The 25,836-nt window shown below is 39.2% G+C and overlaps 1 protein-coding gene across 9 annotated transcripts in view; it reads left to right on the top strand.

Moving 5' to 3' along the window:
• zmp:0000001200 (dedicator of cytokinesis protein 9) overlaps positions 1–25,836 on the top strand; it is a 110,173-nt gene that overhangs the window by 34,051 nt on the left and 50,286 nt on the right. For 3 of the 9 annotated variants that reach the window (XM_036567221.1, XM_036567207.1, XM_036567198.1), the window contains exons 1-2: positions 2,624–2,797; positions 18,420–18,536. In XM_036567221.1, the coding sequence (XP_036423114.1) occupies positions 2,624–2,797; positions 18,420–18,536 (291 nt within the window). Of the gene's footprint in view, positions 1–2,471; positions 2,798–18,419; positions 18,537–25,836 lie in introns of those variants that run through there. The other 6 variants (XM_036567236.1, XM_036567245.1, XM_036567257.1 and 3 more) reach the window with 3 other exon arrangements.

Genomic DNA, 25,836 nt, shown 5'->3' with positions numbered 1-25,836 from the left:
AGACAAAACGGTTGCTCTTTTGGGAAAAGCCAGTGAAGTATCTTTAGTGAAAATACAATAGACTGCATTTCTATTTTTTATTCGTTCTTTTTTAATATCACTACAGCCATGTGTTTTTTTTGTTTTTTTTTAACGTTATCTTATGTTTTTTAAATATAACTGCAAATTTTGCAAATCTACTGACAACAAGCATGGATTTTTCAGGCCTTAATTCTCAGGTTTTCAATGTTAGCATTTAAGAAAAGAATAAGAAAGTTGTATTTCAAAAAGTTGATTTTAGTTTTCCTGTGGGCTGCTGTGCTTTGTAGTTATAAACTGGAAAAAGTGGAAAAGGTCAAGAATTGATTTAGCTCATACACATCATGTTAAAAATCTAATTTCTGGGTTTTAAATGTCTAAACAGAAATATTACATATTCTGTAACAAATCACGCCAGCTGCTTGCCCACCAGATAAAGAAAGAATAGGGTAAGAGGATTATTAAATCTTTAAAGCATGTTGGTCGTTCTATTACATAAGACCCCTCATTATAAATAGCACTTTTAGGAGCTATTACAAATCTCTTCATGAGTCACAAAACATGGCATGAGAAACAGAAATGGTGTCTTTTCTTAATAAAATATCACTCCCCACAGTGTCAGAGGAAGACAGGGATAAACTTAAAGCCCCTTTCTCCCCAGAAGAGCTTTTTCCAGGCACTGCAGTCCAGGCTTTCCAACAAATCACCTGGTCCAGATGGCTATCCACCCGAGTTTTATAAAATCCTTTATCCAGTGCTTCACCTACTTTTTCTGCTTTTCAAGACCTGTTAAGTCATGGCTCATACCCAAGTACTTGAGACAAAGCTGTCTTCTCGCAGTCAGGGGCTGCGACTGGGTCTGACAGAGACTGAACAGCTTCTCACCAACACTGTGACTCAAGGTTTGATATCAAAGATTTAGATTATGTTGTCTAATGAATCTTTGTCCTCCTTAACAAATCTAAAGAGCATTTGGCAGCGAGACCTGGGGAAGATATTTGACCAAGATGTATGGTTTTCTGTTTTTTCAGATCTGTATCCTAAGTCTACCACCAGTGAGCATGAACTTAATTTTAAGTTTATTAATAGGATCTATCGAACACCAAATGTGGTTACATAAGATGTTTCCAGACAGATCTGACCTATGTTTTAAATGTCTGTCACATTAGGGCACCTTTATTAATTCTTTTAGGGCTTATAATAAAATCTGAACCTTTTGAAAGGGAGTAAATTCTGTAATACAAGTAATTCTTACCATACTGTTTAGAATGTGCTCTAAATTATATTTGCTAAATGGCCAACTGGAGGCTATTTGACTGTCAGTCAAGACAGATATTTACTTTATTGATCTTCACAGGAAAAAAGTATATTCTGCTTATCTGGTCTTTCCCTCAGGCTCAGTCTGTAAATGTATGGCTTTCACAAACAGCCTCTTTACTTCCCCTTGAGAAAGTAGCTTTGACTAACACCAAAAAAACAGGTTTTGGCAAGTATGGTTTCCCCTCTGGAATTGAATTGAAAATCTTTCTTCATTAATATTTTTATTCATCCATGAGCACCTATTCTCCATTTGTTTATGTGATCACATGGGAGTCCAGGCTGCCTTTTTAATGAGGTTAAATGCAGGGGAGCCAATCAGAGCAGAGAATGAAAAGCACAGTTACAAACACAGCTTGTTTAATTCTATGGGATAAAGAAAGGTTGGAAAGTGATCATCTAAAAATGAATTATATGCATAAATCCACACAATTTCATACATGGACTTTGGGGGAAAATAAAAAAATAATAAAATACAAGAAAAATGTAGGACATTGTATATAGTATTATTGTGTATATGCCCGTTGTTTTTATAGTGATGAATACTTGTAAACATACAGTCTACACTATAGCAGACCAGTTTTCATTTAGACAGTGAAAGATACTGAGATGTTTTGGAAAAAAATCCATCATGCTGTAAAACTGTAGCATTAGTTTTACTATCTGTCTGTGTGAATGTTACATCTGTCCGACTCACACACACAGTTAATCACAGAACAGGGGGCAGAATGTTGATGTTGTTGAGCCTACTGAGAGAAAGTTGCAGTGGAAGTGCAGCTTCAAAGCTTCGAGGCATTCTACAAAAAAACAATAACAACACAGTTATAGTAGCTGAAGTAGGTCTATAGTATAGAAGTGAAAGAAAGTACTGATAATTACATTGGTTTAAAATCATATTTGCTTACTGACATGTATGAGGAGAGAAAAATATCAAAGAATAGTCAGCAGTCTGGCTCTGCTTTTGGCTGAGACTTCAGCATCCTTCTTCTGTCTACCTCTGACATTAACCCACTTTCTGAGCTCTGAGCCAGCATTTCTGTGCTCTCTCCCTTCCCACCCTCCCCCCGTCTCTCTCTCAGTCACAAACTTGCCCTCAAACACACACACACACACACACACACACACACACACACACACACACAAACACACACACTCATCCCTCCCTTGCTGTCAGTGTATCAGTGAGGTGTAGCAGCCTGCGTGCTGTTAGTGTGCTGAGCCGCATGCTGTACTCTTCTCACTCTTCTCTATGGAGCAATAGGAAAACTGGGTCACTGATGCTGGAGCCATGGGCTGCACCACTAGCGTGATTCTGTTTGAGGGGCTGCGCTCCGTGATCCAGAGGAACTGTGGGTACTGTAAGAGCGTGAGCGCGGCCGAGCTGCTCGGACCAGCAGAGACGGAACCAGCTTGCCCTAGCCGCAGAGAGTCCAGAGCGTGGTCCATCAGGACTACATTGAAGGTGGGGTTTCGGAGAGAATGTGTGGGTGGGTGGATACTTATGAGTGGGTGGTATCATAGGTGTATATTTATGAGTACATCAATGTACCAGTTGTAATTATGTGCTATCAAGTTGTGCGGACAGTGTCTGTTTCTTTGCAGCTGTCTGACATGATCACTTCATGTTGGTGTAAGAGAAAGAATGGACTTGGGATGAGTTGTCTGTGTATTGGGTCAGTGTTGACTTACGGTTTTTAAATGAATTTAAGTGTGGTCTAGATTTTCTGATGTTCTGCACAAATACACTTTTTCTTAATTCTGTCACCGACAGTTAGAGTAGTCCTTAAATATCTGAAAGAATGGACTTGGGATCAGTGCTTAGTCATGGTTGGGACACTTCATCATTTCAGAATAGCACTACAGCTCATAGTCTGTGCTGGAGGACATAACTGCTCTTTTTAATAGTTTTCTCATGTGTATCTGTCTGAGAGAGAGAAATATATAATAACTCCAGTCATTGTTGTTTTTGTTGTTATAGTAATATCATTATTATTGGCAATAATGCACTTGATACAGTCATACCAATAAAGCTATACATACCAATAAATCTTATACTAAACTCAACAGAATGTGAGAGATTGAGATGGTTGGAAAGACACATGAGGAATGATGAGAAGAGAAGCAGAGGAAAGCTTGTGTACGTGAGAGAGAGAAAGAGCAAGCATTGCTGAGTGTGCTAGATGTGAGATCAGAGGCTTCCACAGGGACAGAGCAGTTCCCTCTGATTTACATATAAGATGGAGAGATAGAGAGAAGCCCTTTTTTCTTATGTATCAAGAAATGATTTGCCTGTTTTAATAGAATTGTGCATCATTTGCTTCCTCTGTTTGGCATTATGTCTCTGTCCTCTGAGCTGAATTTGGCGTGTGTGAGTGAGCGCTGTTAAATAGGTCAGGGTGGGTCAGGGCTCCTCTGAATGCAGATCTGAGCGCTCTCTTTCTCCTTCAGCAGCACAGATTCGACTAATGGACCAATGAATCAATAGATGAATATTTACTGGTAAAAAACATTACACTTCACTTGTGATATTTAGCTCTCTAACAGCCCAAATGCCCTCGGTAGATGAAGTGTGTGGGTCAGTTTGGGGTAAAGTGCGTGTGAGCTTATTTAGGGGGAAGTCAGGGTCTGTTATTGTACTCAGTGCAGTGATTACTGCAACACAGCCTTTTCCTTCCACCTCTGCTCTCTCATGGCTCTGGTGTAGAGGAGAAAGGGAGGAGGTGTCTCTAGAGTGTAAAAGGATAGTGTTCTTATAAGACCTTTAGCTGACATCCAATGACCTTTTCTAACTGCGATGTTTATTGGGACTAAGGATCATCCTGAGATTTAGCTTTTGAATGAGTTTTAAGGTGAAATGTCACGCCTGCCAGTATTTGATGGTATTATTTGTTGGTAAGTGGGTTTTAAGAAAGGTGCTGGACTGGACTTATCACTGTAGCTTCTGTAATCATATTCATATGGTCTGATTTTATTGCACATATTCCAGTTTAATTGCACATAGGGGCTCAATGTTTAAGCAGTAATCAGATTGTAAAACTGTAAGCAAATGTTCAGTCACATCACCAAGCACATCTCTAAGCAGAAATTAGGGATGCGCCATTATGGAAATACTGCTGTCCGATATTTCCCAAGTACATATCTGCTGATGCTGATGCTGATTCATAAACGTTTTTAAAATGTAGAATTGAGACTAGATCCACCTGGATTAGCCTTACAAAGATGATCTTCTTTGTACAGGGTGCAGGAAAATTAATAAAATGCAAATATTTTTGCACAGTAGCCTAGCATTGCCTGCATGTTTTGCTCCTCCGAAGTGCAATAATACATCATCAATAAGTAGGATAAATACATTTGAAATCAGTCAAATCTAAACATCCGTCCAGTGCCAGTATTTTTATTAAATGAATGTCTCTCTGCAGTGATATGATTCTGGTATCATTGAGTGTCCCGAGCAGAAATAGGAGGTTTATAAACAGGTTGGGGATCAACTTTTGTTCAGCAGACACTGTAGCAGGTACTAATTATCTTCACCAGTCTGAAAACATTTCTCTAAGTTTTTTACATGTACTTAGAATACAGAGAAAAACTCCAGTACTAGAGCAGTCTACTCCTACAGAGAGCATACAATAAGCGCATGGTGGGGAGCAACAAGGAATAGGGGTATTGCACATACAAGATTACGCCAGAGATCATGTAATGATAAATAATAGCAAGGGCACCAAACAGGACAGATGTCTGGTGGTGTGGAGTGAAGAAGAAATGGCAGCAATGAATAGATAAATACTGCAGAAATGCTAAGTACATGGATGTGAGGAGAAATCCCAGTTCAGTGAAGAATAATCACATAATACGTAACATACATGCTGTACCTACATTCCTAATGCTGAGTCAATGAGGCTGTTGCCTGTTGCACTGTAGGAAGTGGTAAACGAGTGTTTCTAGTGTGAGCCATGCATTTGGATGAATAGTTGTCACGTTATGTCACTGTGTAACTGTGTTGGCATAAGATCTCATCCTTTGTGCAGGTGGACATGAAGAATGTCCTCTGTACTTGGCGCCATGTAATAGAACTCTAATTTTGCAGCCCAGCCCTGCGCTTAGTTGTACAACCTTTGCCCATTTGAATCAGTGCGAATACATCCTTCAGACATTAATACAGCCTAGATAACAAAATAGTCATTGTTAAGTGATTAAAAAAATTATAAATAATGTATCATTAGCTAAACGATTCAAAACTGATTGAAAATTAATTTCTTAAGTTAGTGATTCACATCTGTGGTGCACTGTGTTTTGTCCTACTTTACAACCTCAGTCTCAGCTTTAATTAAAAAATGGAGCTGTTTTTATTGTGTTCCTTTCAAATAGCCTTGCAGTAATTTAATTGAAGGCTTTGGACTCTGTGCTCCTAATTTGCATGATTGATGTACTGTGGAATTTTGATCTGGGTTTTGCTTTTTATATTCATTGCTTCAAATACTGCCTTATCCTACATTTTTCTTGTATTTTTTGTTCTGTCTTGAGGTCAGTTTATGTTTGTGTTGTTTTATGTAAGAAAAACAGTCATAATTCATTTTTGCATGCTCAGTTTCCAACCTCTCTTTATCCTTAGAATTAAATTGGAATTAAACAAGCTGTTTTTAGTTCTGTGCCTTTAAGCATTATATTTGTAAATGATCTCTCTTCTGATAGGCTGCCTGTATTAAAGCTCATTCAAAAAGCAGGCCAGACAGAAACACTCCTTATAACTGCATGTGTGAATGGGTGGGGCTAAACTGCTGTAGGCTGAATGTAGGCTTTTGTAGTGTGACAGCAAACTCTTATTTCAAAAAAAGGAGGACAATTCACTCTGCGGTTGCTTGCAAAGCCAGCAGCTGAAAGGAAACATGATCTCTCCTTCTGTATGTCCATTTGGTGGAAGAGAAGGGAGAATTCCAGCTGTACAGAGAGATGCTTTTGTAGCTTTTATCTCTAGAGTCCTGCCCTTCTGTTTTTTACACTACCTGAATCAGCATTAGATAGTTTCTTTTTCATTACTGAGATCCCATGGAAAACATTGTAAACAATTAATACCCGTTGTATGATACTAGACTGTGTTATTTTAACCATCTAGTAAAGTTTTAAATAAATATAATAAAACACGGCTCAAAAAAGCAGCTAAATTCACTGATCAGACCTGTCAGAAAACTTGGTCATGGACTAATATTGTATTAAGCAGTTTGATTGTGGTTGAGTTCTGTAATGTGATGCAGTTCAGAATTAGTGATGCATGATGATATTAGAATTATTTCGGGATCAGAAGATATATGCTTTAAAAAACTGGCAGCTTGGGACAGATGTTTAGATTTGACCAATATTTCAAACCAGTATTTGTTGTACTCCAGAAGAGCAGACTGTTTAGGCAATGCCTGGTTACTGTGCTAAAATATCTGTATTTTATTCTGCATTTATTTATCGCTGCCTTTGCAACCCTACAAAAACAAATGTGTTACTCTTCTATAACACTATACAGGTAGATTTAGTCCCAGTTTATGCTTTTAATAAAGGCATTAGCAGATATGTACATGGAAAATATCAGCATCAGCCTAAATTGAACATATTTGAATAAATGTATAAATTAAGTCTGAGTAAATTTCAAATATTTACATATTTATATGTAACTTAGTACATATCATCACTGTCCCAAAAAAACCCAAGTATCGTTTTTATTGCTTTTCACTTTTCTGCATCATTTGAACACACCAGCTGCCCTTTACATAGTGTGAAAATTTCATAATGAACGGACCAATAGAAATGCTCCAAAACTGCTTGAAACAAAATCTCTTTACATTAATTGCCATTAAAAGTTAAACCGATTTTGCAAAATCCCTTCATCATTCAATGGTTTAGATGTAAACAAAATCATTCACAGTAGTTTGGTGTGAAATGCGCCTTTCTAGAGAAATTTGAGTCAAAATTGTTCACCACTGTAGTACTAGGATCCAGATGTCATTATGTCTGCACTACAAATGTCACCATTTTATCTGCTATCCAGAATGACCAGTGAACTTGCATGTGCCTGGTAAGTTTTTGCATGTCACGCTGATAATGGTAAAATAGTGCTAAATTAAAAAAAAAACTTTTCTTTAGGTACACGCCTTTTGTGTTGTTTGTGTTGGCAGCGTTGCGTTGCACAGTGTCAACAAAACTCAGAGTTGATGTGAGTATTCATCAGAGGAGCTGCGATAGATCACAGTTGCACCTTGCTGGTTAATTGTTCAGAATGGTTGTGCTGTGAAACTGCACTGTACCAGGATGCAAAAATAAATGGAGAAAATACAGTACGGCCCGTTTTTTTCAGCTGCCGTTAAAAGTGCCAGAAATCCTGAAGTTGTGGCTAATTGTTTTGAAGCTGGTAACAAATACCGAAGTCCAACAGCTTCACCAGTGAAGACTAACCTACTCAAGACCAGTGAAAAATGCAAAGTGGATTTCTTCAAATGCCGGCTGCGAAAGAAAACTATTGTTCCCTCTGTTGTGTTTTCCACCACAGAAACTGGAATCAAGGTAAGAAACATTTGAGTGAAATAAATTAGTTGCTGTTAGCCACCAGCAGGTTCGAGTTCGGTTTCTCTCTCTCTGTCGATCTCTGTCGATCTCTCGTTCTCCCGCTTTCGCTCCCTTCCTCCCCTTCAAGCCGCTGCAACTCATTTGTGTATTGTGGTTCAAATTAATATGGCTCTACGATACTTTAGAAACGGACCTTCTTAAAGTGCTCCGCATACTCAGCCATCTTCCAAAATTTGTAAGAAAACTGTAAAAATAAACTGTAAACAAAAGCTGCGACTGGTGTTAGCAATGTTGAACGGCTGTAGCTACAGGTGAGTAACAGCGAAAGCACGTTAGCTCACACACATTGATCTCAGTTGAGAATGTGGTTTTGAAAGGAAACACGGAAGTGATCCTGGAGTAGTAGTTTCACAAAACTTTCGCAAAACTTTCGCAAAACAATGTTTCAGGTATCAGGCAACAAATTCATAACTATTTTGTATAATAACTTCATGGGATGCAGGTTTTAGAGCCATTAAATGCTTCGGACGTCTGGTTCCTAGTACTGCAATAGTGAACAATACTAAATCTCTCTAGAAAGTCGCATTTCACACCGAACCACCCTGAATGGTTTTGTTCACATTTAAACCATTGAATGATAAAGTAATTTTGCAAATTTCCTCTGTAAAGTTGTTGTGTTGGAGGTACTTATTTCTCTTTGGACAGCGACAGTATGTAACGTGTGTGTGTGTGTGTGTGTGTGTGTGTGTGTGTGTGTGTTTCACATATTGTGTTTAAGCTCTTAGGGACTTTTAGTGGAAATGGCATTGATGTTTCTTCTGATAGAGTTCTGAGAAAGCTGGGATTGTGTGTGTGTGTGTGTGTGTGTGTGTGTGTGTGTGTGTGTGTAAGTGTGCATACACTGCATTCCAGATCACACCCTTTTGATTTTCCCTGTTCCTACAGGGAGTCAATAGCTATTACATCAAACTCTGGTTCTGAACTCTCTAAACAAAGCTTGTAAGAGTGTATTAGAAGTACTGGACCAAAATACTGACTGGTGTCAATTAAAGCAAAGTGATTATCCTGGGATACTCACACTATAGCCTATATATATATATATATATATATATATATATATATATATATATATATATATATATATATATATATATATATATACACACTCACTGGCAACTTTAATATTTATTATCGTTATATATTGTTAATATTATTATAACACTTTTTGTTTATCAGATCTTCTTAAAAAAAGAGGTGCAGATTACTGCAGTGACAACCAAATGGTGGTGGCATGATAGTGTGTGTGTGTGTGTGTGTGTGCGTGTGTGTGTGTGTGTGTGTGTGTGTGTGTGCTGTATAGAGTGGATTGAGCCAAATCTGCACTGTATTTACTGTATGTGCGGTGTACGGTGTATGGACGGTGAGAAATGTTGCACATAGCTAAAACAACACTGTATAAGTGACTGTTTAGCTGAATGTGTGGGGAGAGTATACTTTGTATGTATGTGTGTTTGTTTAAATGTGTTTGCCTTTGTGATTCCAAGGAATGAGTGCAGGAAGTATATCCTTCTCTTTAGATATTTGTCAGTATTTTGCATGTGTTGGTTGGTGAGAGAGACTCGCGTCTAAATTTATTTTGCTTTTGTTATTGTGAAGAGTGTGACAGTCAGTGTTTTTTGTGTTGTGTACCAAGGACAGGAAGCTGTGAATATGATGTATTTACATACACTTGGGCATTTTGCCTCATGATGAGACTGGACAGCAAGGTATTCTGACCTCATGACCTCTGACATTCTTTCCGTCAAATATATATACACACACAGTGATATCACCCTCCCTAAGAATATGGTGGAAAAAGTTCACAAAACCACTTTAATCTAAGTAAACATACATTTCTTATGGATTTTTCAATTTTAGTGACGTTGTTTGATGAGATTAAACATTATCCCTTCATAAATGATGAAACAAATGTTATATGATGTATTTTAAGAAATATAAATTGTGTAATTAAACAATGACTTGGCTTTTTGGAAACAAAGGTATATACATTTTGTGTGTGTGTGTGTCTGTGTGTGTCTGTGTGTGTGTGTGTGTGTGTGTGTGTTTTTTTTAAGAGCAGGTGGTGGCAGTTGTGCTTATTTGGTCCTCCCCCTCTTGTTTAACTTGGACACTCTAGTGCAAAAGATAAAGCACACACACACTCCCTTTCTTGGCTCTACGTGGAATTTATTTTCTCATCTCTGAGTTAGTTGTGTGTGTTTGGAATGCCTGCCCAGCAGATGCATAAACAAGCATGCAGACAGAAGACAGGACTAATCCTGCTGTCCAGTGCAAATATCTCTGAGACACAGGCAAAGACAGGAAACCACACATACACATACAGCACTGCTACAGTGTCACATTAACTGTTTATTTAATGGCGAATTAGTGTACATGTCTCTAAACACTGGCCTTCATTTCAAGCTGCAGCGTCTGAACTTTAGAGGGGAAAATACACCAGAATCCTGCCTGCGGGCTTCAGCATTGACCTCTCTGATGTACTGCTAATCAAACTGCCACAAATGAAGGCAGATCATTTCCACTGAGATGGATCTAGAACTTCCTGACTGACAGGAAGGAGTACCTGTAGAGGTTACCTCACTGCCAGCACAGGTGCACTATGAGCCTACACACTTTCGCTTCTACCAGTACCGTCAATGTCTTAATGTATTGTGTGCCAAATATTGGCTGTATTGTAACTGTCATATACAGCAAGAGATGAGATCGTTTCTTTGTTCTGAAGAAGTTGTGCTCTCAGATATCCTCTAAATGCGTGTCATTTTGACATCAATTTGAACCAAACCTGTACTGTGGTGTGTGGCATGATAGATCTGCTAACTAAGCTATTCTTAGCTTTGCCAAAACACTACAGTCAAACACCATAGAACAGGACTTTTGTTCTCTCAGACTTATTTTTTTTATCATCTACTCTTGTGTCAGAGCACTAATTAGTTGGAATTAAGCCTGTACTGCGGTGTGTGGCGCTGGAAATGTAGCCTGCTCGCTAAACTACTCTAAAGTTAGCCGATCAGGATCATCTAGATTCAAACACCATGGAACAGGTTTAGTTTTGACTCCTTCAGCAACATTTGCTCGACTTTATTTCCTCAGATTTTAATCTTTATCATCTAAGCCTCATCAGTGCTTGAGTTGGCCAGAATTGAACCTGTTCTGTAGTGAGCAGAGCTGTTATTGTGCTAACTAAGCTAATGCTAACCAGCTCCTCTTTCCAAGTTAACCACACTTTTTAGCATGTATCAATTGTTAGATAGATGGTTTGATTTTTATTTAATGATAATTTAAAAATGGTGCTCTGTGTTCAATTATTTGGTGACCAGCGAACAAAATTTTGTGACTATTCTAGATTTCGAAATTAATAAATTAATATTTAGAGACAGTTTGAAGGTTTGAAACAAGTGGATACCACCCAACCCTGTTTCTAAGTATGCTGTGTTGGGAAGAAGCTGGACAAGAGTTGGGACTGTATGTGGGTCAGGATTTGAGTCTTTGAAGAGGATTTTTTCTGAGAATCTCAAAAGCTACATGCTCAATCTAGTGGGCTGATGTTTGTACATGTGAGTTCATGATGTCATGAGCAATGGATGCAGATTGTCTGTAGTCAGTTGGACAGACTTTCCAGCAGACTCCAAATAATCAGTGGATTTACTTTAAGTCAGCGGAATGTTTCTGATGTGACCTGTACCCTCCATATGCTAAAACAGTTTCTCTCACAAACACGTGTCCCATTGTTTTTCGTTTAAGGCACAGTCAGTCTCTGCAATGGAATGTCTCTTTTTGTTTCGTCGTCTCTGGTGGGACATTGTCATTAGTGTGTGCAGGTAGATACCACAGGCTCAGATGACTCCTGGGGGAGGAGTGTGTGTCTGTGTGTGTAAAGTTACTCCCCTGTGCAGCTCAGCTGAGTGTAGGAGGGGCCCTCATTCTGTTCAGTCTCCAGTCAGTGAGAGAGAGTAGCTATGGGCAGAGTGTGCGTATGGTGGAGAGGAGTAGAAGTTTAGAGCTCTTCTGAGTTTCTTTGCTGAAGGTAAACTCTGTTGGACATGCTGACTGCTCCCTCCAGCCTGGAGTTTTTACATGATCACGTTTGTTGGACTGTAACTGAAAAGACTGAAGGAATTTTTTTTTCTCATTTTTGATTTTCTGGGATTAGAAAGCTTAAAACATGCAGGGCAGAGCGGTCAAAGGCCCGAAGATGGTGATTGAGTCTCCACAGCAGTTTAAAGCTCAACCTGTGGCCGAGCCAGAGCAGGGCAATGGGTCGGGCCAGTCAGCGGTGAGTCCCACAGCATGTGCATGCAGATGCTCTGATGAAGATCAGACAGAGGGGAGTTCTGCCTACCTGCAACAAGTGTGGCAATTTGATGTTGAGAGAATAGCTAAGGTGTTGGTTTTGAGCTTGTCACTTATTGAATGATCTGAAATAATAAGATATGAAAATCAAAGACACTTTTATGACTGATATTAACAGAAATCTTTATTGTATTTATTTCGTTTTTTATTTTCTTTGCTGGTAGAGCTTTTTTAGATTTAGATTATAGAAGGTTTGTGAATTCGCTGATTGTCATGAATTGATTTATAGAGGCTTCTTTGCTGGCTCTCGTGTTTGAAACTTTATATTTAAAACTTCTGAAACATTTTCAGGTCTCTCAACTAGAGCAACACCCTGCCCTGATAAATCATATCATTGTTTACTATTGAATCTCAGTTACTCATATTAGAGCACATCTTTTTACACTGTCTGCTTAAAATAAAATCAGTGAAGAAGGAAAAAGAATAAAGTGTAAAAAAGGAGGTACAGAGGAGAGGACTGAGGAGAAAAGCATTTGGGTGTTGTTCAGTGTTTTATAGGGTTATTTAATAGAATAGAACTGCAGTAAGAAAGAAAGAAAGTCTGTCACTCCCTTAGAGCAGGGCAGTACACAACTCCAATTTGAGCCAGAGTTGTAGTCCAGAACAACTGTTTTAGCCAAATTAATTCTGTCTCTTTTTTTTTTTTATTTATTTATTTTTTTTTAAATAATTTTACATTTTTTCAGTCTTGTGCACACAGTGCTGGGTGGGTCAGTGTGTGAGGCCGTGGTGTTGTCAGTGTTAGACCATAAATAAACATCTGCTTTGCTAACCACACAGCTGTTCCTGGATGTGACAGCAGCATTAGAGCAAGCTTCCCCTGGTCACACATACACTCTTGTGCATTGCCACACTCACTCTGTTCTCAGAAGTGCACAAAACCTTTTATATAATACTTAAAAGTTAATACATATTCAGATACTCTGTGCATGACTTGGAAGTGCATTATTAATATCCCATCATCGAAGGCTGTCAGCTTCAGAAGAACAGGAGCTTTGACTGAAGTGTGGATTAACTAAGATGAGGAGTGTGTGTGTGTGTGTGTGTGTGTGTGTGTGTGTGTGTGTGTGTGTGTGTGTGTGTGTGTGTGTGTGTGTCTGTGTGTGTGTCTGTGTGTGTGTCTGTGTGTGTGTGTGTGTGTGTGTGTGTTTTACTCTGCTGATAAAACATTAGAGCTCAACCAGTTAATCAGTTGGCTAATCATCTGGACTGATATTGATGACCTATGACCTGAAGTTTTATTTGGGCAATGGACAGTTACAGACTTTTTTGGTCATAGCATTGAGATTCAGACTCCCAATCTCTACAGTAAAGTACAACCTTAGACAATTGTGCTTCTGCAGAAGCCGCTGTGAGTGATAACTCGTCAGTTATATCACAGTAATGCAGGCTGAACTGATTAAAATGCTATTATGGTTACATTAACGATGACTTGTTAAAGGTATTCAAACCGAACATGAAATTAATGAAAAATAAGAGGTGATTAACAGACATCAAAACCGTGAAGAATTCTGATTAGCTCTGCCCCATTGCCACAATAATTACATTGTTTAAGACAGAGTTTCTGCTGTTTGTTTTAGTTTAAGATGTCTGACAGTTGAGATCATATCTGTCAGTAAAAGTACTGTTTAACTAAAATGATTAGAGTTAATTTACAATTCAAAATGTAAATAAAACATTCTGTCAGCCGGTTTTATGAGTGTTATCAGTATCATCCCTTAAAATCAGTATTGGCCACAATAGCTTTATAACTGTCAGGCCTTATACGATACATAAGTATGTATTCTGTGGTCTGTAGTGAATCAAGCATTTGGTCAGTGGTAATGGGCGAGTCCTTCTCAAAAGCGTATGGGAATCATCAACATAGCACTAAACAGCAGTGGGAGTGAAGCCCACATGTTAATGCACACCCAGGGGACAGTACGCACCGCAAACTGGACACATTCCGCAGTTATGAGTGAATAATAGCTTAACCACAGTAACTGCATTTGATGTCATTGTGTATGCAACTGTCCAAACATGGCCATTTGATGCCTTTGAGCCTAAAAGAAGGGCATGGACTCAACCCTGACATGCATTTGTTCTTTTCAGTTTGTCAAAGTAGATGGATCACCTACAGGCAAAAAGCATTATATACACTGAGTAAAGTCTTATTTGTGTACAAGTAAAAGTGAATGTGAGGCTGCAGTGATTGTGATCTAATACGGTTTTTTCACTGATAAGCTGTTACTGCTGCTGTATTTAATGACTCAGACACCTAAAATGTCACTTCTCTGTCATATGATTGTCATTGCTGTTCTATCTATACAGCTTCTCTGAGTTTATGATTAAACTAGTTCACATTGTTCTCTCTGCTGTGTGATGTTATCGGCTATGTGGCACGATGTTTGTCCCGTCATCAGCCGAGCCCTTAATCACCTGTGTATGTGTGTGGTTGTGATCCAGTGTGCATGTCTGTCTCCTCCGAAAGAGTGAATATTCTGCTCAGAAAAGAAGGGTTTAGTGTGTGCACTTGTGCATGTGAACAAAGAGCTATTCCAGTCACAAATGAGAAATTTTCAACAGTTGAAACTGATTGGTTTTTTATTATCTAATGATCGCACATTACATTATGATGATCTGAATTTATCAACATTGTTATTATCAATCAAATTCCCAAAATGTAATATTGGTTAGGGATGCACTAATATGGGAAAAGCTGGGCCGATTCCAATATCCAGTATTTTATAAGTATGTACGTATCTACCAATGCCGAAATTAGGACTGCACCTACCTGGATTAGCATTATGGAGAAATCTAACATTTTTTTGTAGCGTTACCAATACAGTAAAGTTAGTAAAGTGCAGATATTTTAGCACAGTAGCCCAGTGTCACCTAAACATTTTGCTTTTTTCGTAATACTATGAATACGTCATCAAAAATCGATTTAAAATATCAGTCAATTCTAATCTTATGTCTGAAGTCAATAATTTTTTTAAGCAAAGATGATTCCGAGATCAACGTGCATCCCTAATTGTGGAAGTGGCTGCTCTTTTGATGCACATATCATTGTTACATGTATAAACCTCTAATATTTTAACCTCTATCTGATGTTCTGAATGCATATGCTTAATTGCTTTCATTTTTGGTAGTCTTGGGTAGGGATGGGCAATATGATGGCATTTATCGTTATCGTGATATATTACATGACAATATGCTTTTCGGAGCATACCATGTATATCGTCATAGTGTCTCTTAAATCGGCAGCTTTACAGGAGAGGGCAAACATGTTCTTTACTTGTAATGTAATTTCATGTAAAGACATTTTGTCCCAAGCAATTTTGGAGCATTTCTATTGGTCCATTGATCATCAAATTTCACATAATATAAAAGGCAGCTGCTATGCTCAGATGTAAAAAAAAAAAATTAAAAATTAAAAAAAAGAATGCTGAAATGAAGATGCAAAGGGAAAAAAAGGAAAAAAAAACATTAAAATGAATATAAAGATATATGTAAAATGTGCCATGACTTTTGCACAGGCCATATTGGGTTTTTTTCTGTTTTTTTCTTCAGTAAGTTTAATTCAGCAAATAAACTGTACTTGTGTTCATTCAAGTATCGTGATGTTATTATTTTGCTATATCGTCCACCACTAAACTTGGGCATATACATAAAATGTGAGTGCACATGGTTTTCTGATAGCAGGACTTGTAAAGAGCCAAGCATTTATCAGAGCACTGCTCAGTCTCAGCTGTCATAGGCAGCCTATATATCTGGAGGAGATGCTGTTTCCTCTGTGTTCACTGTGAGTGTGCACTTTGATTGCGTAAGAACACTGAACTAACATTTGGATTTTATGAATATTTTATCATACATGTAAATCCAAACAAAGTATTTAAAACGTGTGAGCCTGCAGACATGCACGTGGAGGCGTGCATGCATGAGTTTGACTCATATCTGTAGGCTGTATTATCATTCTCTTATTGGCATGCTCAGGTCCTGTGAGATGAAGTATCGGTTCTGATATCACAGGCAGTGCATGTGTGCGTATAGCCCAACTGTACCTCATGTCTGTTAGGACTGATTAGTAGAGCTGTTCCATCTCCATGGAGATCTCTCTGACATCAACCAGCAAATATCAGCTCCAGATGTGGATCTGACTGCGGTCATGACTGACCGGGGAGAGCCGTTCACTCACTCACTTACTCACTCCTACACACACACCTTGTCTATAGCACTTGTTGAAGTATATCATTACAGGAGCTCAGCAGAGTCTCATACCTGTCCTACTCAGTCATGTCCTGTCTTTATGAAGTGATCTTCTCTTCCACACTATAGCAGAAGACACACTCTCTGCCTTTAACATGCGCATTATATGCTTTAATATGTGTCCATATTCAGATGTCAAAGACAAGGTAAAAAGGAAAGAGGAAAGTGTTCGAGACATTTCCTGTCCAGAGTTTCTCAGTGATTGTCTTCTCTACTTCTTTTCTCTGTTCTTCCATTCCCTGTTACAACTTTTATAACATGTGCTTTAGAGCATCAGACTGCATTAGAGTTGCTTGTTTTCCTTCTTGCATCAGCATCTGAGTCACGCATGAAAGTCCTGATCAACTCATTGTTGAACATCCCCCCCCCAAAAGATAAGCAGAGAGAAGAGCTGCTAGTTTTCTCCTCCACACGCATTTGAGTGACTCCACACTGCTTCATCCTGTTAAAATGCAGTGTTCAAGTTAGTCCTCATTTTCACAGGCAGGTTGTGCACTCTTAAAGATAGTTCTTCAAGGATTCTTTAGTAAAAACAGTGGTTCTATATAGAATTATGAACACTCAAAGAACCATTTGCTTGCTTAAAGGGCTTTTTGCATGGAGAAATGGTTCTTCAGATTGTTGGAAAAAGTGATGTAGGTGGTTTAATAAAGAACCTTTTTGAAAAGGGTCCTATATAGAACCAAAACATATTCTTCTACTTTAACAAGCTTGACATCACAACAATAGCAGAACTCTTATTGGTGCTATATAAGACCTTTTCCAAAGGTTCTATATAGAACCATCTACAGCACATTCTCAATCAATCTGAAGAACTCTTTCACAATGCAAAGAACCCTTTAATCATGAGCAGGGTTCTTTGAGTGTTCATGGTTCTGTATAGAACTATTTTCTTTACTAAAGAACCATCATTTTAAGTGTGTATAAAACCAAAAAACGTTCTTCAGTTGTTACGGCCTTGACATAGTAACAATATCAGTACCCTTGTGCTATATAGAACCCTTTTCAAAAAGGTTCTGTATAAAACTGTCTTCAGCACTCATGCTGATGTCTTAAAGAAGATTAAGTGCTTATTCAAGTTACTGCTGGATGTGCATGCTGGCATGGAAGGATGAACAAACGAACAGACAGGCAGCAGGCAGACAGAGGAGCTACCTTGATAGCACAGGTGTGTTTACAAGGTTAGTTATTGCTCAGTGGTTAGCTTTCATTTTCACAGAGACACCATAAGGGAACACAGTTTTGTTAGAGCTGTGTGGGCAGGACATAGCACATCAGCCTAGACAGGCGAAGATGCTGCTTACATAATAACCTTTTGACCCAAAATTGTGACTGCCCAGTTTACATCTAAAGAGGAGAATTTTGGAAAAAATCCAAATCAAAGTTACTCACATGACATACTTTGTATATGAATATTACATGCCCACAAGAACACACATAACCTACTTAGAAAGAAAAAATGGATTTAGGTTCCCTGGAGGTTCGGAGAAAAAGGAGCTTCCTCTTTTAAGCCTTTTAAACCGTATGAAGAACTGAAGATGTTCTCACTTCCCTGAAAATATACACACACATGCAGTTTTGTCAGTTCAGGTCAGTCAGACCCAACAAGAGATCTACTATCACTTTCACTCTCCCTTTAATTTTTTCACTTTAATGGCTGAGAGGAGTTTGGGAAATGCCCAGAAGTGTGTGGTTACTCTTTCAACAAATAAAATAAAATGAAAAGCAGATAAGCTCAGTGGTTTGTGGATTGAGAAAGTTTGGCCGGCTTTCAGAACATTTTCTAACAACAAAGCTTTGTCAGAAAACTGCTTTCCAGTATTTCTGGCATGCTGTATTCCCCTTATGAAAAATGCTAAATGTTTGTGTGTGTTTTGCAGGTAAAGCCACGTGTGATCGAGCCATTGGACTATGAGAGTGTGCTGGTCCAGAGGAAAACTCAGATCCTCAGTGATGTTCTTCGAGACATGCTGCAGTTCCCTCTGGAGGACTTCCAGGTCAGTATACTTGGTGCTATAACCTTGCCTTGATACTCTTCCTACAGTGTTCCACCAACAAAGCCATTATACTTAGGTCCATGAAAGAAGTTATCCAGAGAGAAATAAACATTTCTTGCCATTTTAAGTTCAACAGGTTATCACGTTGCACTGTTGCTCTGTGCAGGATTATGTATTATAGTTGAGCTTATTGCCCAAAGGCACAGCCATGAGGTTAAGTGAAAGGGCAAGGGTGTATCCTTCCGCTACTTAGTACAAATTCCTCAGTGCCGCACCCTGCTCTCAAACAAGTAGCCCTCTGCGTAGCCCTGGGAGCCTTTTCCTGTTAAATCAAAAGCTTATTTAATGCATTGCCAATGCGTAATTAGGGCCGCAATGATTAGTTGACAAAGATCATGGTTGGACAAGTTATATTTAAAAACAAAAGCACATAAGGTCATTCCAGCAGATAGCAATCAACGGAATTTCTTGTAACACAGATAGAACTTTGCTGCTGTCACAACTCCGCCTTCATTCAAAGTCAGAGAAAAATACAATCTATTAATCAAATAATGGCTAACAGATTAAGTATTGAAGTAATTGCTAGTTGCAATCTACTGTCAGTCACCCTCATCAAACTGATATTGTGTTGATGTTTGGGGCAGGAAGTAGACTGTTCCTGTGGCTTGGCTAGTTTTAGAGGAGTGTGGCAGTGGCAGATTTAGGACTGATGTGTCTCTCAGGGCTCAGGTTGCAGACTGCAGTCTCTGGGCTACTGCCTGTTTGGGAGGTCCACCTCAGACAGCTATCTAAACATACGTCATCAGCAGTGTGTCACAGTGGAAGGGACAGTGACCCCGCTGGCCTGGGGCCTCAGACTCAATGTTTGGAGTGTTTGGAGAATACTTATAATAGAAACTCCTCAGTGTAATACTTGACATATGTTTGGCTGACTCTACCTTTTCCAAACAGCACACAGGTGATGAAAGAGTGCTATAGCAGAGGGGCATTCTGACTGATGGCATCTTTTCTAAAGTGTATGACTGTGACCATAAATACCACTGTTTAGCTGTGTAGTGGCAGCTTATATGATTCAGGCTTCAGCCAGGTTTGGACAGAATTTTGTCAAGTTGCAGTTGAGTTTGGACAGAATATTGTTGGGCTACCTTTGGGTTAAGACAAGGGTTTGGACAGGATAAAGTCAGATTTGGACGAAATTTTGTTGGGCTACAGTCGGATTAGGACAAGGGTTTGAACGGGCTTCATTCTGAAAATAAAGTTGAATTTGGACAGAATTTTTTGGGCTACGTTTGGACTTGGACAGGACGTTTTTAGGCTACAGTCAGATTTGGACAGACTTTGGTTGAGCTGCAGTCCGATTTGGACGAGCTATAGTCAGATTTGAACAGAACTTGGTTGAGCTACGATCAGATTTGGGCAGGGTTTGGACCGGCTATGGACAGAACATTTCTATGGCTACAGTCAGGTTTAGACAGAATTTTGTAGGGCTATAGTCGGATTTGGACAGAATTTTATGTTTCCAGTCAGATTTGGACACAAATTTGTTAGGCTGCTGTCTGGTTTGGATTTTAAACTTGGTACTGTAGGTCAGGTTAGATGTGGACAGAATGTTCTCAGGCTATATTCAGGTTTGGATCAAAATTTCAGGCATGATTAAAGCTCTAGGCAGTTGATTTTCCTGGCTGTGGTGGACTTTAGTAGAAATGTAGGCCAAAGGCTGCAGGATTTTTCTGATATCTGCTGCTGCTGGCACTGCACAAATCTGTTACTGGCACAACCTCACTGGCTTTTAAACTGATTGTACTGTAGGCTTTGAATTTGGACGGAATTTTAATGGGCTACACTCGGACTTGGACAGGATGTTTTCAGACTACAGTTGGATTTGAACAGAATTTCGTTGAGCTACAGTTGGATTTGGACAGGCTACAGTCGGATTTAGACGGAATGTGGTTGAGCTATTATCGGATTTGGACAGGGTTTGGACAGGCTACGGTCAGATTTGGACAACATTTTGTGGGGCTTCAGTCAGATTTGGACAAAGTTTTGTCATGCTCCTCCAAAACGAAAAAATAATAATAACAAAAAAAGTGAAAATTGCAAGAGAATACACAAATTGCTTTGTTTTTATAGCAGACTGCACATGTCTAGGTAAAGGAATACCAAGAGTTTGGAAAACCTTATATTAGAATAACCTTCTCGTAAACAGATGTTTGTACAAACACAATTATCAGGTCGTAAAGTAATGTCAAAACTAATTCCCATTCTTAGCGATTTCACATAGACACATGTTAATCTGCAACAGGAAGTTAAGCAGGTTAATGGAGGGCACTGTTAACAAAGAAAGGACTCCAATGGGTAATGCAGTGCTCCAGAGGTGACCTCCAGAACTCGCTCCTTCATTTTTCAGCATGTAGAACCCCTTAGAGAGATAGAGAGAGAGAGAGAACTGTCTCTAATGGGTTTCCCATCCTTCTTCTGCGCGCTGCAGTGATCTTTAAAGGCTGCCTCTGTTTGTGCTGAAGTTGATGGCTAGGCCTGGCCTCACTGTCCAGGAAACGCAGTGGGAGAACACGCTTGGCTGAATGACAGCAACAGAATCTCCTTCCTGTATGCCGTGCTTTAGAAACAATAGAAGCTGCGCAGGCCTCAGGCTGTTCTGTTTTCAGGATTTGGATGTTCTGTCAGTTGAGTTGTGAAGACTGTGCCATGCAGAAGCTGTATGTTAGGTGGGGGTGCAGTACAATGGTTGAGGCAGTATGAATCTGCGAAGGTCAGACAGCTGTGTGGGAGCTGGTAACAGAAAGGCAGCCTTGACTATGGCCATCCATCTCTCTAATGTATCTCTTTCTTTCTTTCTCTCCCCCCTCACTCTCTCGGTCACCTCTCCAAGAAACATGATGCCAGAGAAAAGCTGCAGCGTGATCAGAACAACAGGTGATCCTCACACTCTGAGGAGGAATGCACGGCCTACAGGCACAGACAGAGCGCTCTCTCACTAACTGCTACATCTGTTTGCCCTGCTGCATGTGTGGAGTGGTACATTAGCTGCAGCTGTAGGCATGGACATGGTGCAAGCTGAATAGTTAATAACCCAACAGGACCTGACTATTCACATCAAGATTTGATCTAGTATCAACATCATTTCTTAAATATTTGTCAGCCTTCAAGTCAGGTTCAAATTTTATGTTCAGTTGTTCTTGCAGCCCATCTCCCAGCTTTAATGGGTTTTGGCCTGCTGTTACTGCTACTGTAGGTAATACTTAAACCTTAAACTATAAATTTAAAGTTGATGATTGGGCTCTTCATATCAGTGATCATTGATCATTAAAGGTAGAGGCTAACTTAGCAGCTGCTAAATTAGAAATGTGTTCAGTCTCTAGATTGGGGTGATTAGGTTTACATCAGTTCTAGTACAAAATTTTGTTGAGCCACAATCAAGTTCAGTCCTAATTTTGTAGGGCTACAGTTGGGTTTGGACAGAATTTTGTAGGGCTACGCTCAGGTTTGGGCAGAGTTATGCCAGAGTTGGGTTTAGAGATAATTGTTTCGGGCTATAGCCAGGGTTTTTGGACAGAAATTTGTCTGGCTGTAGTCGGATTTGGGCAGAATTTTGTAGGGCTACTGTATGGTTCAAATTCTCAATTTGGTACTGTAGGTCAGGTTAGATGTGGACAGAATGTTCTCAGGCTATATTCAGGTTTGGATCAAAATTTCAGGCATGATTAAAGCTCTAGGCAGTTGATTTTCCTGGCTGTGGTGGACTTTAGTAGAAATGTAGGCCAAAGGCTGCAGGATTTTTCTGATGTCTGCTGCTGCTGGCACTGCACAAATCTGTTACTGGCACAACCTCACTGACTTTTAAACTGATTGTACCTCTCTCTTCTTCCTGGTTTCCCTTATATAAAACATATAAAACAAAACTGAGTTATCTTATTAAGCAAATAAATCTGAGAAGGCTGTTTTTATTATCCCTTGTGGTCAAAGGGAGACTATGCTTGTGTTTGCTCGTATATGTGTGTGTGTGTGTGTGTGGGGTGTTTGTGTGTGGTGAAACCTTTTTGTGTGGGATTACGTAGGCAGCCTCCCTGCTGGACTGTGTGGAAGTGAGTCACTGAGGGCCACAGCAGTGGGTTTGTGCTTCAAGCTTCAGCAGGGTCACTAAAAGATGTTAAAGTAGCAGTAGAGACCTGCACTTTCTCTGGTCTTCTCCTTACCTCTGGCACTGTGGCCTTGAGATTTCATCTGTGCAGCACCTCCCCTCCATGTGTGTCTTAAGACACCATGATCTTCCTCTGGTTAACATGCATGCATACAAACACACATCAGCTCCTAGCTCTCCGTGTGGGTGGACATGTGCTCTGGTGTTTGTAATGTTCTCTGATGTTTGGCTAAACATGTTCTCTGATGTGTGGTGACGCCCCGCTACTTTTTGAGTTCAGGACGCGAACATAAAAACCTCTGCTTTCCCTCAACTGTATGTAGAGCTGACCAGCACGAACAGGCAGAGTAAAACTGAGCGGCAAAGCCAATCAGAAGCCGGCCTGATTAAATTTAATTTGGTATTCACAAAGATGATAAATGTCTCTGTTTTCTGTTTCTCTGTTTTCCTAGTGGTGAATGTGAGAGTAAAAGAGTGCTTGCATTCACGCAAAACTTCTGATCAATAAATAAACCCTCACGTGTGTAATTTAGTCCACATTAGTCCTTGCTGTCGATCATTCGAATCATAGGAAAAAGATAAAATATCACAAAAACAAACTGTGGTGTGGACTTTAGAAAATGAACTGGGTATGAAAACAGCCTGACGCTCTTCAGACATGTTAGCTATCAAATATTGCTATCTTAGGCTGCAGCTACTGAAGCAGCATCAAAACAAACACTGACACTGTTCCTGATCAAGTTCAGAGGTGGGTAGGGGAGCCTAAATCAAAAGTGTTGATACTTGCATAAAATAATTACACAAGTAAAAGTACCTTCACCAAAACAACTTAAATAGAAATGCAAAAGAAGCAGGTCAAAAATCTACTTAAGTACTGAGCAATGCAGTGGAACTTCTTAGTACATCCAGCATTTATCAGCATAGAAACCAAAGATTATGCAGCTCTGTTCTTCTCTTTTTGGGATTTTTTTGGTCTAAAATACAAAGATTCAAAGTCAGAGATCACAGAGCAGCGCAAATATTGGCACCATCCAAAGATACTGAAATTAAACACAAAAAATGTAATTAGTAACTAAATACAACTGGCTAAAAAAGATACCTTTACTCACCTTAGTAGAAGTAAAAGTAATATGATTTGAAAATACTCAGGAGAGTAAAAATCCATCAATATTTTACTGAAGTACATGTACTTGAGTAAATGAAAATGTTTATGAAGACATCATTAGTTTTAGTCTGGCCAAATTGCATTGCGTCACTCAGCCAACTGTTTTTTTTTGTTTGTTTTTTTTTTTTTTTTTTTGTTTTGTTTTTTTGGAAACAGTATGTTTTGCACCACCACTTTTGGAGTTGTGGCGACACCCCTGGAAGTGAGTATTGTGTTCCATCACTCTGCTTCTGGACATCACCCCATTCTCTGTCACTCTCTCTTCATGTTAGTAGGCGACAGAGTGACAATCCCTTATTTTAACAACATTTAATTCCTGACTTGATGCCCCAGCCATCACATTAATTTGTTAAATTCCATCACCAGCACATCTGATTTCATTTAATCGAAAGCTGATTGAGCCAAACTACTGGACACAATAAGCACCACAATAAGTTAGTTGGAAATGGTTAACCTAACGCATTTACTACATATCGTGTTGTTATTTGTATCATAGTATTAGTGTTTTTTGGATCAAATAAATGATTGCTGCCTAGATAGCTTCTTAAATCTGATTTCTATTTATTTATTTATGTATTTATTTATTTATTTAAACAATTTTTTTGTCAGAAGCAGGACAGTGTACAGGCTACAGGAGAAGCCATGGCCACACCCACAAGAGACAATCCTGGGCAGACATTAGCGACTTCCAAATGTAAACATACGACAGTCAGATGGCGATTCATTTGCCTGTTTTGGCATTTTTAAAGGAATACTCCCTTGTTTATCAACCTAATATGTGTGTGCAAAATTTGTAACAAGTGGTCAGTTACCACATATAATAATTTTGACACGTTTCCCTTTACTTACTAAAAGAACAGAAAACCTGTTGATTGGAACCAGATATACACTCTTTTTCTAAAACACTACAAAGGCAGTAGATAGAGGTTACATTGAAAAGTAATGTGATGCTGGAGCATTCCTTTCATATCAATAGCAGCACACTTACGTGGATATTTACTCAGGATTGATAGGGTTGATTTTAAGATATTACTCTCTAAGGATCTCTCTCTCTCCCTCCCCTCTCCCCCCTCTCCTTTTTACATCTCTTATTCCCATTTCCCCCATAGGAAGTCAAGGCTGTGGAGAGGAAGTGAGGGAAACAGTAACAGGGTATTGTGTGTGTGGCTCTTAAGAAACCTGTGGAATGCCACATAAAAACACTCTGTTCATTAGTGGACATTCTGTTGCTGTATCATTGATTATAGACTGGCTTTAGTCCACTCTGTCCAGCCTCAGAGGAGCCAGACTGTACTCTACCTGTGGCCAGACTCTTTCTGAGATTTAACATTCAAGTCAGTGAAGCACAAAATGAAGATGTGTGGGGTTGACGTCTTGTTTATAAAAGCAGATGTGTTAGTATGACTGGTAAAGAAAGAAGGGAAGAGTAGGGGTGAAATCTCATGTGAATAACCTTGGCTTAGATTTATTTTCCATAAACTGGAGCTCAGTCATAAGTCTTGGCTGTAGAAATACTGGAATCTGATGTCACTCAGAACACTGGAAGTATCAGAAGCAGTCGACAGTGAAGCTGTTCTTTCCTGTGGGTTATTCTGCTGTAGGATGTGAGTCAGGAGGGGGATTTTTGTGCTGGCATTGTTTGGCTGAGTTTATCCTGTGTGGTTTGTTTATCTGTCAGTGAAGTGGTTGACCGGTAAGCAGTTGGCTGTCTTTGCAGCAGGGATTCTGATGTTCCATCACGCATATGTGCACACACACACACACACACACACACACACACACACACACATACACACACACACACACACACACACACCGGTTCCTGTGCTTCTCGAAAAGAAAATGCCCAGCATGGGAGTTCTACTTGAAATGGAAGTACTTAATAATATCTTAGGTACAAAGTAATTAATATTATTTATATACACAACAGCAGAGTTCATTTTAGTCTCAACATTCACTCATGTGCACTTATATTC

This window comes from Colossoma macropomum, unplaced genomic scaffold (assembly GCF_904425465.1).
Source record: "Colossoma macropomum unplaced genomic scaffold, Colossoma_macropomum, whole genome shotgun sequence".
In the NCBI taxonomy this organism is placed as follows: domain Eukaryota; kingdom Metazoa; phylum Chordata; class Actinopteri; order Characiformes; family Serrasalmidae; genus Colossoma; species Colossoma macropomum.
This window is presented reverse-complemented; position numbering and strand designations above follow the sequence as displayed.